The following is a 14,452-nucleotide window of genomic DNA, read 5'->3' on the forward strand; positions in this document are numbered from 1 at the left end:
TGACTTTTTATTTACTTTTAATTTTGTTTTCGAAAAGAAAAATAAGGATGTCTTTGGAAATACAGCCTTCTTTCATTGCCCTCTTTATTACATTTCTTCATCCCCTCTGCCCCCAGATTCGAGTCTCCCAAGGCAAAGAACCTGCTCACCTGCTGAGTTTGTTCAAAGACAAACCGCTCATTATTTACAAGAACGGAACATCAAAGAAAGAAGGTCAGGCACCAGCCCCCCCTATACGCCTCTTTCAAGTCCGAAGAAACCTGGCTTCGATCACCAGAATTATGGAGGTAATGTCACGCGGTCAATAAAACCTGCCCTGCTCATGGATTTCCCAGTGGCCCTGGGCCATCAGCCAATATCAGTCATTAAAAAAAAGTGGCAAGTAAACTTCTTTCATTGCTGTAATGTATCCAGTTTTCACCATTAAAAATACTAAAAGCAGGAGAATCAAGTAAAAAGTAAAAAAGTTAATCAGATAACGGGCCTCTCATATTTTTCAACCACATTGTAACAAAACAAATGGATTTAAGAATAATGGAGAGGGGACACAGGTATACCCTTGACTGATTCATGTTGATGTTTGGCAGAAACCAACACAATACTGTAAAGCAGTTATCCTTCCATTAAAACTAAATTTAATTATATACAAAAAAGAAGAATGTAACACATCAAGTTGTTGAAGCCATGAGACAGCTTAAGCTCTGTCTTGAAAGGCCTGGGGGAAGATGGATCGCGGGTGATGGTCCGGTGACCACACTGGGGAAGTTGAAAGAGAAGGTGCTTATTTGCACAAATGTAAAGGAACATGGAAAGCAAGCTTTGCCACACTGGGCCAGAGTCATAATTCAGCTGGCCGAATGAGCTGCCTCAGTGGCAGCTGTGAAAGAGGTCAAGCCCCAGATCGCGGTGTCCGGCCCCAAGCCTGCCGGGTATGGGGCAAGGCCAATGGGCCCAGGGTTTTGAATGGCTGAGTGCTTTGACTTCAAGGAGGATTCTCCACAGTTCCTCACCCCATCACCTCAGTCATCATTGAACCCAGGTCTCCCAAGTCTTCTAATTGCGCTGCGCTCTCTGTATGCCCGCAAACCTGGACTGCTCTGCCAAGTTGTTCAGATGAGCCCTTAAAAGCACGTGGGTCACGGCCTCCCTCCCCCTGGAACCTCTCCTCTAAGCCGCCCCCTTTCTTGCTCTGTGTTCTGAGGTCACAGAGGCCCATATAGCCCTCTTGAGTGGAAGTTGTATTTTTCTCCGGTGCCGGCTGACCAGGGATGGGATGGCAGGCGCCCCTCCTTGCTCACTTTTGCCCCGTTGGCTTCGTTCCTTCTTATCCGTCTACCTCCTCCATCTCTTTTCTGTGTTCTTATCCATCTCCCTCCTCCATCTCTTTTCTGTGTCTGCTGAGCCGAGAGTCCTGCCCTCTTTTTCTTTGATGGCTTTCTTATCTCACTGTCTCCATCGCTGGCTCCTCTCATCTAGCAGTCTTATCTTGACCCCACTTCACCTTACACTTGTGGTCCTGTATTAGACCTTGTCCTTGGCGATAACTTTAGCACCTTAAGCATCTAATGTGTGACAAGTGTCTCCTGTCCTTTAGCCCCCATTTCTTCCAGCAATTCTCCAGTCTCACGGCTGAATCCACGAACCCTCTCCACCCATCACACCCATCACATCCCCCACGTCTCCAACATCCCACTTCTCTACTGATAATGGATTCTGAGTTCACAGAGAATATAAAAATAATCCTAGAAGATTCACTTTATCTGCACGCGTGCGTGCTAAGTTGCTTCAGTCATGTCCGACTCTTTGTGACTCTATGGATTGTAGCTCGCCAGGCTCCTCTGTCCATGGGATTCTCCAGGCAAGGATACTGGAGTGGGTTGCCATGCCCTCTGACCCAGGGATCGAACCCACATCTGTTTCCTGCATTGGCAGGTGATCTTTACCACTGGAGCCACGTGGGAAGCCTGATTACCTTATCTACTTCCCCACAATTATCACCAGCTTGTCTGCATCTGTATATCGAATTCTCCCTCTTGCCTATTTTACAAAATCAATTTATTGGTTTATTGATAGCTAACAATTAATAAACATTTTATAATAGTAATTTACATATAAACACTAAGGTACACATTAATATTTGTATATTGTTATCCATACATTAATAAAAATAATAATATTTGTATAAACTAATATACTGGTAAATAACTGAATACGTATTTATTACATAAATAAAATGACTCCTGTCTCTCAGGCCAAATTCCATCTGCCCCCATTCCTTACCACTGACTTCTGTCCTGGGTCCCCTGTCCTGGGGTTTTCCAAGGACTTCCCTGGATTTCTCTGTCCAGCACTCTCATCCTAACTCTGGTTCATCATTCTTGCCCGCAGTCATCTTCTTTCTCTTCATATCATTGATTTATTCTTCTCTCCTGGATTACTTACTCTGCAGCACAAACATGCCTTGAAAACACTTCAATCCTTTCTTTAAAAACTCTCTTGACTCTGACCCTCCCGGCTAGCACATCCTTTCTCTGCACTCCTTAAGAGTACAGATCCTCAGAAGAGTCATCTTTGCCCCCTCACTGCCCCTGCTATGCTAAGCCTCCTCTATCAAAAGCCGCTCCGCTCAGCCATCCCTTCCCGCCACACCATCCACATGGGATTTATCTAGTTTGCCAATGACCTACTTTTGCCATCAAAATTCTCTTCTCTGATGCCATTGTTTCAACCTCTTTCTAGCATTTGACTTAGTTGCTCTTTCTGTCTTCTCAAAACACTATTTTAAACGAGGCTTCTGAAACCCCACACTTACCAGGATTTCTCCCACTCTTCAGGGTCACCCTTCTGAAGGCTGTTTTCACTCCCACCCAGTTTCTGAATTCTCCTCCTCTGCTTGTCCTCGAAGCTCTTGAGCTCTCCAGGGCTGTCTTGGCCTTCTTCAGAGTGAGCTCGTTTAGTCATGTAATTTAAATGCCATTCTGTATTGACTCATCCATGACATTCTGTGCAGGGATTCTCATATGTTCAATTGTGACTGTTTAGTCTGTCAAATTGAAAGTGAAGTTTTCATCTCCAGGCCCTCTTAGCTGATTTCAGAGGCAAGAGTCAAGGAGAATCGTAACAGTTCTGAGCTCTTCCCAGTGGACACTTCTTTATGAAGCATCGTGAGCTGCTTGTGATGTAGATTCTTTCTTTTCTTGCAGCCTCTCAAACTAACCTTTGCATTCCTAGCCTTTCTGAAATGCACCAGTCAAAACACTATTGATAAGACTTTCTGTTTTCATCTCCTGGGAGGCTAAAGCTTTCTAAGGTTCTTCTGTGGAACTACCACCCTGACCTCACACCAGTCTGGGCATGGGCCTCTTATCGCCTGTCTCTCCATCTTCCATGCTCTTTCCTCCATACCAACACAGAGACATTTGGGCTTCCTAGGTGGTACAGTTGGTAAAGAGCTCACTGCCTGTGCAGGAGATGCAAGGCAGGCAGGTTCATTCCCTGGGTCAGGAAGATCCCCTGGAGTAGAATGTGGGAATCCTTTCCAGTATTCTTACCTGGAAAATTCCACGGGCAGAGGAGCCTGGTGGGCCTACAGGCCACCAGGGTCAAAAAGAATCAGACATGCCTGAGTGACTGGAAACACACACACACACAAAACAAGGAGACATCCAGATTAGGAATTGGGAGTCACAATTCCTACCAGTTTTCATCATCACATCTGATGGATTTCTTTGAGCTTGGTCCGTGGGGCCAACTTCTTACTGAAAGAAGATGCCAACCCTTCCCCTGAATGTGACCAACACCTGGGCACATCTTCAAAACTTCCAGCAGTGCGTGCTTGCTCCTCCAGTGCTGTCTCTGGGGACAGGGTCCTGATGAACCTGGGCAAGACCAGCTTTCCACACGCTGATGCTTTCCTCTGGCCACCCCACACAGTTGGTCAAACGGCATCACGTGCTGCTTCCCGAAGGCTCTCTGCACTTGGCCTCAGGACACCACGCTCTGGAATTCCTCCTCCCTTGTGGCTGCCCTATCACAGTCTTGTTTCCTCCTCCTTCTCCATCGCCCTGCTAGCACACGTCACATGTCACATGGAGTCCTACGGAAAGTCACACACACAAGGTCGCAGTCACACACTCCTGTGTCCAGAGGGCCTCAGACCAGTGCAGAGACACAAGATGACAAGCTTACAGACGCAAGCCCAAGCTAGGACCTCGGGCCCCCTCCCAAGCCTGAGGCTCTGCACAATGCCTTGTTGCTGCCCCAAGGCTCCACCTTAAGGCTCACCCTCAGGATGCAGTCTGGCCTCAGCCAGGCCTCTCTCACTGGCCCTTGGCCACACGGACCAGAACTGTGCTCATGTGGCTCCTCCCAGACGGTGTCCACAACATCTTGGTTAAAAGGAAGGGGGTTTGTCAGTGTTATGCTTTTAATGCCTTCTAAATATTCTTTTATAATCTGAGCTATAATTTATCTGAGCCTGGAGAAGCTTTTAGTCCGTCTCTGTTATAGTCTTTTCTTACATTAAATCTCAATCCCTGTTTTATGATTTTTAGATGTCCCCTTGATTATTTGACAAACCTCTTTAGTAGGGGAGAGAAAATCTGAACACTGCTTTATGAGTGTCATTTGGGAATATTACATCCTCTTTCCAAGTATCAGTTATAGGCCATCATCCTTTTTGCGGTCTCTTTGAATATTATCCTTGTTATGTATCACTTAAATTTGCCTCATTTTATTCTCAGAGGACTATGCAGGCAGGTGAGCCTTACAGTGACCCAGCAATATATGCTCCTGTTTTAATGTTTCTAACCCCCTAGCAGTTACCTAGTGCTACCGAGGTGAGTTCACTTCAGTCACTTAGTCATGTCCAACTCTTTGCAACCCCATGGACTGCAACACTCCATGTTTCCCTGTCTATCACCAGCTCCAGGATCTTACTCAAACTCATGTCCATCCAGTCAGTGATGCCATCCAACCATCTCATCCTCTTTTATCCCCTTCTCCTCCCGCCTTCAATCTTTCCCAGCATCAGGGTCTTTTCAGATGAGTCAGTTCTTTGCATCAGGTGGCCAAAGTATCGGAGTTTCAGCTTCAGCATCAGACTTTCCAATGAATATTCAGGACTGATTTCCTTTAGGATGGACTGGGTGGATCTCCTTGCAATCCAAGGGACTTTCAAGAGTCTTCTCCAACACCACAGTTCAAAGGCATCAATTCATCAGTGCTCAGCTTTCTTTATAGTCCCACTCTCACATCCATACATGACTACTGGAAAAACCATAGCTTTGACTCAGTGGACCTCTGTTGGCAAAGTAATGTTTTTGCTTTTTAATATGCTGTTTAGGATGGTCATAGCTTTTCTTCCAAGGAGCAAGCATCTTTTAATTTCATGGCTGCAGTCACCATCTGCAGTGATTTTGGAGCCCAGAATAATAGTCTCTCACTGTTTCCATTGTTTCCCCATCTATTTGCCATGAAGTGATGGGAGTGGATGCTATGATCTTAGTTTTCTGAATGTTGAGCTTGAAGCCAACTTTTTTACTCTCCTCTTTCACTTTCATCAAGAGGCTCTTCAGTTCTTCACTTTCTGCCATAAGGGTGGTGTCATCTGCATATCTGAGGTTATTGGTATTTCCCCCCTGCAATCTTGATTCCAGCTTGTGCTTCCTCCAGCCCAGTTTTTCTCATACTGTATTCTACATATAAGTTAAATAAGCACGGTGACAGTATACAGCCTTGATGTACTCCTTTGCCTATTTGGAACCACTCTGTTGTTCCATGTCCAGTACTAACTGTTGCTTCCTGACCTGCATACACATTTCTCAAGAGATAGGTCAGGTGGTCTGGTATTCCTTTTTCTTTCAGAATTTTCCAGTTTATTGTGATCCACACAGTCAAAGGCTTTGGTGTAGTCAATAAAGCAGAAGTAGATGGTTTTCTGGAACTCTCTTGCTTTTTCGATGATCCAGTAGATATTGGCAATTTGATCTCTGGTTCCTCTGCCTTTTCTAAATCCAGCTAGAACATCTGAAAGTTCACGGTTTATGTACTGTTGAAGCCTGGCTCTGAGAATTTTTTGTACCTAGACAACGTATCAAAAGCCAGAGACATCACTTTGCCAACAGAGGTCTATCTAGTCAAAGCTATGGTTTATCCAGTAGTCATATATGGATGTGAGAGATGGACTATAAAGTAGGTTGAGTGCTGAAGAATTGATGCTTTTGAACTGTGGTGCTGGAGAAGACTCTTGAGAGTCCCTTGGACAGCAAGGAGATCAAACCAGTCAATCCTAAAGGAAATCAGTCCTGAATATTCATTGGAAGGACTGATGCTGAAGCTGAAGCTCTAATACTTGGCCACCTGATATGACGAGCCGAATCATTGGAAAAGACCCTGATGCTGGGAAAGATTGACGGCAGGAGGAGGAAGGGGCAACAGAGGGTGAGATGGTTGGATGGCATCACCACCTCAATGGACGTGAGTTTCAGCAAGCTCCCAGAGGTAGTGAATGACAGGGAAGGCTGGTGTGCTGCAGTCCATGGAGTCGTAAAGTTTTGGACACAACTTAGCAACTGAACAACAATAACAAGTGGTGTGCTAATGCCCCCTGAGTTAATTCCTGGATCAGGACAGAAGTCTGTAGGTGGGTTGGCAGCAGCACAGCTTCTTGGGCATGTTTACTGAGGAACCAGCAATGAATTTAAATCATATTATTTTTCTTCATACTCTAGGTAGATGTTGATGCAAACTCATTGAATTCCAATGATGTTTTTGTCCTGAAACTGCGACAAAATAATGGCTACATCTGGATAGGAAAAGGCTCCACACAGGAGGAGGAGAAAGGAGCAGAGTACGTGGCAAGCGTCCTCAAATGCAAAACTTCGACGATTCAGGAAGGCAAGGAACCAGGTGTGTACAGGTGGGGCCAAGGACACGAGCCAGAACTTACATTTGGTGTACTTGCTCATCATGTAATTTATCTTTTTTTATAAAAAGGAACTTTGAAATGGTTATAGGGCATTAAAAACCTATTAACTAGTTGCAAGAATGGGTGGTGGTACCTGCTCTATTTGTGTAACATCTCCTGCTATATTTAAGTAACTTAGCAGTGAACTTGAGGTGAGGTGCAATTATTTGTTACTGTAAAGCAATACCGACCATACGCTCCTGAAAATGCATAGGTTAACTCAGTGTGTTTTCCACAGAGGAGTTTTGGAATTCCCTTGGAGGGAAAAAAGACTACCAGACCTCTCCTCTGCTAGAATCCCAGGCTGAAGACCATCCACCTCGGCTTTACGGCTGCTCCAACAAAACTGGAAGATTCATTGTAAGCATCCTGAGAAACCACGGGGTAGAACCGAACAGTAGGGGGAAGGGAGGCATTCTGATGCTGCTCTGAGTGTTTCCAGCGGCGTTCCTACTCCAATCCCAGTTTTGGTTTACTTGCAAACCACAGACAATCTTTGCTCCACACAGGGCTGATTTTAGGAGCCAATGATAATGGATGGGAGAGCATGGAAATACTCAAGTGGCTTTTAAAAATATCAGCTACTGTGCACCCGTGTCAGCGTGTGGCTGTTGCTGTATGCATATGCACATGGTTGGATTTGGTAATTTAATAATTTGACACTTTCGGTGTGCAGCAATAGTGGTCTCTGTGATCAAACTATGTAAAATGTTACACTTCAGTTTCCCAGGGGAGTCAAACGTCTCACCGTGTTGATGGAGTGGAAAACATTATGGAAATATTATGATCATTGAGCAAAATCACAGAAAGCTCTACACACACCTGCAAGTGAGCTGAAATCAGCAGGAATAGTTTATGTCACAGTCACATTCACAAGCTTTGAATTCTAGGCAATTCGAAGTAAAAGTGTCTGTGTACAAGTATTCTCTATGCATCTCTGAAATATCCTGGGCTGAGCCCCTCATCTCAGTTTAATCACAAAAATTCTGCTTTCTCTATTTGACATACTAGGCTTTTGTATAAATTTTTCATTTAAGGAACAGATTCTTTGCTGATAAAATTTGAACTAAAGATTTGGTCACCCTGTCTTGGTAAATACAAGCTTTACTTTTGAACACACACATCAACTTTAATATTTTCCCAGGTACATTGCATGCTTGAAATAAAATACTTTGAAGAAGAAACTGCTCATATGTGAAACACACTTGCAGCTTACAAGTGACTTGACCTAAAGATTAAAGATTTAAATGGTGAATTGTGATAAACATTAGGTTGTTAGGCACCACAATTGTTCATCTACTTTGCAGGAAATCCCTGTATTTTATAAATTTTTCATCAGGGAAATCTGTTTTACTCTTTTGTCTGTTATTTGGTATTACATCCAAATAACATCTTTTTCAGTATGAGCCTCTCTAATTTCTTGAGAGTATTATTTGCTAATATTTCTATAAATATCATGCTTGTTTCCAATGAAGATATATTTTACAAAAATGAATATGCAAATATATACTCACAAATATAATTCCTAGGCTTTTTCTTAAGTTTAAAAAATCTATTAGTTTTTGGCTTTTGTCATTCACATATTTAAGAGAAATATACTTTTTTCTTTACACCTATTCATTTTCTTGTTTGACATTTGGAACTCTAATTCTTAACATTTTAAGGAAAAGGAGTGTTGCTAACAAGTGTTTGATCTTATTACCATCATCAGAAAACAGGCTTTAGACGTGCAGATTCATACAAGACAGCAGAGTCTAGTGGTCAAAAGCACAGCTTTTAGAACCAGTGTGCCTGTTCAATATCACTTACTTGGTGATATTTCTTACTGGCTGTGTGACCTGAGGCTGGTCACTTACCCTCTCTGTGTTATAATGTTCTCATCTGAAAAATGGGGCTAATCCTAGTACTGACTTCACAGAGTTGTGAATATTATCTTGGTTGTTGCATATAAAGAATTAGAACGGTGCCTGGCATGGTATATTCTGTAAAAAGATATATAAACACATTTCTTGCCCTCTGTACATGGCTAGTGTTTGTTTTTTGTGTAACAATCTGAGAATACCATCAGATTGCAACAAATTGGTATTGTCATGCTTAAGGGGCTGCAGGTGAGGTTCATGCCTGTTTATCCATGGACAGAGCCCAGGAACACAGGAGGCTCTGCTGAGTCCCATTGGCTAATGTGACACAGCCAAGGCCACAGTCAGCTTTACTTGCAGAGTCACACGGCAGAGGGGCGACGTGAAGAACTGCAAACCCTAATCCAATCTGTCACCACCTTCTAATGATTAGGGGGAGTTTCATCCAGAATTCTTTAAAAAATTTGAACTTTAATGAATGCCTGCTGGTATTGGGTGTGTTAAACTAGCCAATTACCCTTTAGTGTTAGCTCTGGAGAACACAATTTAACCCATTTAAAATAAAAATAATGACACTTTGCTTATGGAATATTGTTATACTATTTTATTTAAAATGGTTGATTTTTAAAAATGACCAGATCTATTGATTTTATTAAAATAATCTTGACCTACCTACAAAATGAAAGAAGATGTAATACCTGCATCATAAACTTAAATGTCTTTAGGAACCAGGAAGGCAACAGAAACCTGCGAAGCAACTTGTCACAAAGAACTGGAAGTAGACGAAACTATGGCTATATTTCTTGTGCATGGTCTCTCTAAAGCCATATGCAATATTTATGTTAAATACTCTCCTCCCTAAATAAGATAGCCTCAGTTTGTGATACATGACTAAATAGATAAATGATTATTTAAGTCTTTATTGCCCAAAGGGAAGGAAAAAAATGACTAACAAACTTTTTTTTCCCCCCTATGCTCCAGATAATACAAAGCATTTGTATCCTTTATATTAGAAAAATCACTGCTTGACTGTTGGCTTATAAAGCTTTTTTATACATTTCAGATTGAAGAGGTTCCAGGAGAGTTCACCCAGGATGATTTAGCAGAAGATGATGTCATGCTGTTAGATGCTTGGGAACAGGTAAAACTGTATTTTGTTCATGGCGAGAGAGTGTGCTTATACTTGAGAGCTGATACAACCTTCTTTGAGAAATGGCAAGTTTAATAATAAATAGACCCATGGATTTAGGCTATATTTATAAGAAACTTTCCTCAGTTTGGCAAAAAATAAAACTAATGCATATGGCAAGTTTTCTTAAGCTGGAAATGATTCCATGGCTATCCATCTTTGGCTGTATAGTTTTAGGTGGAAACAACAAACAAACAACAAAAAACTCCTGTTTTTCATTTATTTTGTAAGATTTATTTGTTCCTTATTTATTCAGACATTCATTCATTCTTATTCATTCATACATGTAAGTAATAAATGCATTAGTGGGTTGCAGTGCCTCAGGGGGAGAAGGCAATGGCACCCCACTCCAGTACTCTTGCCTGGAAAATCCCATGGACAGAGGGGCCTGGTGGGCTGCAGTCCGTGGGGTCACTAAGAGTCCGACACAACTGAGCGACTTCACTCTCACTTTTCACTTTCACGCATTGGAGAAGGAAATGGCAACCCACTCCAGTGTTCTTGCCTGGAGAATCCCAGGGACAGGGGAGCCTGGTGGGCTGCCATCTATGGAGTTGCACAGAGTCGGACATGACTAAAGTGACTTAGCAGCAGCAGCATGCCTCAGGGAGACTGAAATATTCAGAATTTCTCTTGAAATCTGACAAGAAGTCATAGGAGACCTGGCCCCTGGAGAAGAAACAAACAATACTTTTGAATCTACACACTAAAATACGTTACTGTTAATATATATGTCTTTATTTGTAGCAAATTAATGGTGATTTTGTATGTCACATCGATGTGTTGTGTGTTAGTCGCTCAGTCATGTCTGACTCTTTGGGACCCCGTGTATTGTAGCCCACCAGGCTCCTCTGTCCATGGGATTCTCCAGGCAAGAATACTAGAGTGGGTTGTCATGCCCTCTTCCGGGGGATCTGCCCAACCCAGGGATCAAACCCAGGTCTCCTGCATTGCAGGTGGATCCTATACTGTCCGAGCCACCAGGGAAGTCATACCTGAGAGTCGTTTTCTTTTAACCTCTATGTAAACTAATAATGGCTTCTTTGGTGGTTCATTGGTAAAGAATCTGCCTGACAATGCAGGAGACATAGGTTCGATCCCTGGGTTGGGAAGATCCCCTAGAGAAGGAAATGGCAACCCACTCAGTATTCTTGCCTGGAAAATCACATGGACAGAGGAGTCTGGAGGGCTACAGTCTGTGGGTTCGCAAAAGAGTCAGACATGATTTATCGACTAAAGAGCAGCAAATTAATAATAGTGACAGGGAAAAATAAATGTTAGGAGCTACATTGTGTAGAACAAATATAAAATACGTTCCTGAATTAGGCCTAGTCTTTAGTCAACCACAGAGATTTGTTATTTTTAGGTCTGTTCTTGTTAAATCATTCAGTTATATTATACTTTAGCTTCTTGGTCTTGAATTAGCATATTTGAATTTGGGATCTGGTCACAGATTCTCCCTAAGTGAATGGATCACTTATTTCTAGATATGAAATATAAAACCTCATGTCAATAAAACACCTTTGTGTATTTAAGAATTACAAAATAAGAAAGTCTCATTATTCAGAAGAATTTAATCTTTTCCATTTGCAGTCAACTCTGTTGCTTCCATGATCAAGGATGCTTTAGAATATTTCCAGTACTACACTTCATTTTTTTTTAACTATGCTTTTTATTTACTCAGCAGTGTTGTCATGGTTTATTCTGTACCTGTAGGCAAATATTCCAGCACTTTCAGTACGAATTAGAATATAATCAAAACTAACTTCACCAAAATTTCTCTGCCAACAAGTGATCTTAAAGTGATTTAAATATAAGGGAATTCAGGAGAATTTTTCATCACTGAAGTACACAACCTACATTTGACAAGAAGGATACATGCAGAACTTATATCAGGTTTTAAAGAATCAGTATTTAAATACTAAACAATATTTGGGCTTTCCTGGTGGCTCAGACTGTAAAGAATCTGCCTGCAATGTGGGAGACCTGGGTTCGATCTCTGGGTTGGAAAGGTCCCCTGGAGGAGGGCATGGCAACCCACTCCAGTATTCTTGCCTGGGGAATCCCCATGGACAGAGGAGTCTGGCAAGCTGTAGTCCATGGGGTTGCAAAGAGTGGGACATGACTGAGTGACTAAGCACACACACACGTAGCACTTTTCCCAAAGTGTGACAGGATGCCTTAACATAGAAGAAGACTAGGTTTAAGTTAGGGGTTCCTAAAGGGAGTGTGGGGTGCCCATGAACAAGCTACATATGGCTCCCTCAGGATAATAATATGGGAATAATGCCTGCTTTACACACCCCAGGAGCATGTGTGCATAAAACCCAGCCGGTATGTTGTTTTCAGGAAGGCTCACTTTGTAAACTAGAAAAATACTATATAAACATAAAATACCAGAATGTGATATCTAGCGTCAAACTGGCTGGATACAAATTCAGGCATCTCTTAATAAGTGTAGACATTAGGAAAGCGACGAGACTTCTCTGGACCTGCATCTCCACATCCCTGACTTTGGGGCTGTGAAGATTCAGTGAGATGGTATGAGAAGCACTTTGCATAAGGCTCACACTGCATCTAGACTCCCAAAATTATGAGTATTATTATTGCTTCATTTTGCAGATTTTTATTTGGATTGGAAAAGATGCCAATGAAGTTGAGAAATCAGAATCTCTGAAGTCTGGTAAGCTGGATCCCACGGGTAATTAGGACATAATTCTGAACAGTTGTTACCAAGTTCCTGATTTCTCTTTGCACCACATCCTCCAAAACCATGTATCAAAACCAAGAAGAATCAGAAGAATCTTAGCTTTCATCTTCAGAACTAAAGAGTAGTGGAATTTTTTTAAAACTGAAGAATTTCAGAATAGGAATAAGAAAATTATGTTTTGTTATCTAATTTAGGATATAATTATATCAATTTATTCTTAGACTTTTAAATTCATTTTTTAAAATTATGGGAATAGTAAAAGCTCCATAACTCTGATAATCTAGATTTTTATAAATTCCTTTTGAGGAATGCTGTTCTTTCTGGCAGTACTTTGTTGTTGTTGTTTTTTGCATTATTGCAAAGTAAAGAATAATTATGCTATAAGGATAATTCCATAAAGTTTGGAATTTCTTTCAGGCAATAATGAGACATGCACATTCCAGATGTGAGAAAATAATAAGGAATTGTCCAAATGGAGTAGCATTGGCTACTTTGGGCCAATGAAAATTTGATTTATTACTTTTATTGGAAGGCTTTTCATTCTTTAGTTATTTTACTTTAGTTGAAACTAACCAAATTTATTTGTTTTTTAAACTCTTTTTTAGCCAAAATATACCTTGAGACCGACCCTTCTGGAAGAGACAAGAGGACGCCAATTGTCATCATAAAACAGGGTCATGAGCCACCTACTTTCACAGGCTGGTTCCTGGGCTGGGATTCCAGCAGGTGGTAAACTGATTTTTGTAGGAAAAAAACAAATATAATGGGGCAGCTGTCCCAGGGGGGAAGGAGGAGCTTGTTTAACTTTAGAAAATTAACCTCAGCCATATGGCTATTTTTCCGTGCTTAGAATTGGTTTGAAATTTCTTTTAAACTGGAATTTTCTTATGTTAATATTTTTATAACTTTTCTTATGGACCAATATTAGCTCTGCTGGATGCTGACATATCTTTATATATGACTTTTTAAAGGGGAAAAACTATACACAATCTAGGGGAGTTTGTCGGCAACTTTTACAATTCAGGAGCCATTAGCCAAACTCCTACTTTTAATATACCATGGAAGAAAGTTATACCTGCCTTTGAGGTTATTCTTCTTTCTATGTATTGTGTTGAAAAGAATCACCTATTTGCAGTAAGATTTCTGTTAAGATGGTTTTAAAAGTTTGTTATTTTCCTTCTTTAGCAGATGTAACTGTGATAGTATTAACTCCTAAGCATCATTTCCTAAGAGAAACTTTACCTTTTTGGCCTTTTAAGAAGCCTTTGAAAGCACAGCTCTTTCTTGACAAATGATTTATATTCTTAACCCACTTTTATATACATCCATATATTTGACAGTACCTGTTTAACATCACAAAAGATACATACAAAAAAGGCTTCACTAATACTGTCTTTATTATTAAAATATATATCTTTAAAAAGGTGACATGTTGTGACATTTTATTCAAGTGTGATGTGTGAGTTAATTACACGGTCAACTTTAAGATTAAAATACTTTTATATATAAATATGAATTTAATTTTTAAAAACTCATTAAGTAGTTAGAATTAAACTTTTCCATAGCTACAAAGTTAATATCATAGTGTAAATGAAACCCGGGCCTTGTTAAAAGATAAATAGAAGCGTATTAACCATTTTAAGAATATTTTTTTGCGCAAAATCCTTCTTGGATTCAGCAGTGCCAAACCGAGCACTGGGGAGAGATTTTCACGGAGAAAAGGTGGC

At 41.1% G+C, this 14,452-nt stretch overlaps 1 protein-coding gene across 1 annotated transcript in view; it reads left to right on the top strand.

Moving 5' to 3' along the window:
- The window catches only part of SCIN (scinderin), a 78,138-nt gene extending 63,985 nt beyond the window's left edge, over positions 1-14,153 (top strand). Inside the window, exons 11-16 of the mRNA NM_174177.3 lie at positions 117-287; positions 6,732-6,909; positions 7,206-7,327; positions 9,890-9,967; positions 12,638-12,698; positions 13,331-14,153. Of these exons, the coding sequence (NP_776602.2) occupies positions 117-287; positions 6,732-6,909; positions 7,206-7,327; positions 9,890-9,967; positions 12,638-12,698; positions 13,331-13,458 (738 nt within the window). The 3' untranslated portion in view covers positions 13,459-14,153. The remainder of the gene's footprint in view (positions 1-116; positions 288-6,731; positions 6,910-7,205; positions 7,328-9,889; positions 9,968-12,637; positions 12,699-13,330) is intronic.
- The last annotated feature ends 299 nt before the right edge of the window (positions 14,154-14,452 follow it).

This window comes from Bos taurus, chromosome 4, assembly GCF_002263795.3.
Source record: "Bos taurus isolate L1 Dominette 01449 registration number 42190680 breed Hereford chromosome 4, ARS-UCD2.0, whole genome shotgun sequence".
Taxonomy (NCBI): domain Eukaryota; kingdom Metazoa; phylum Chordata; class Mammalia; order Artiodactyla; family Bovidae; genus Bos; species Bos taurus.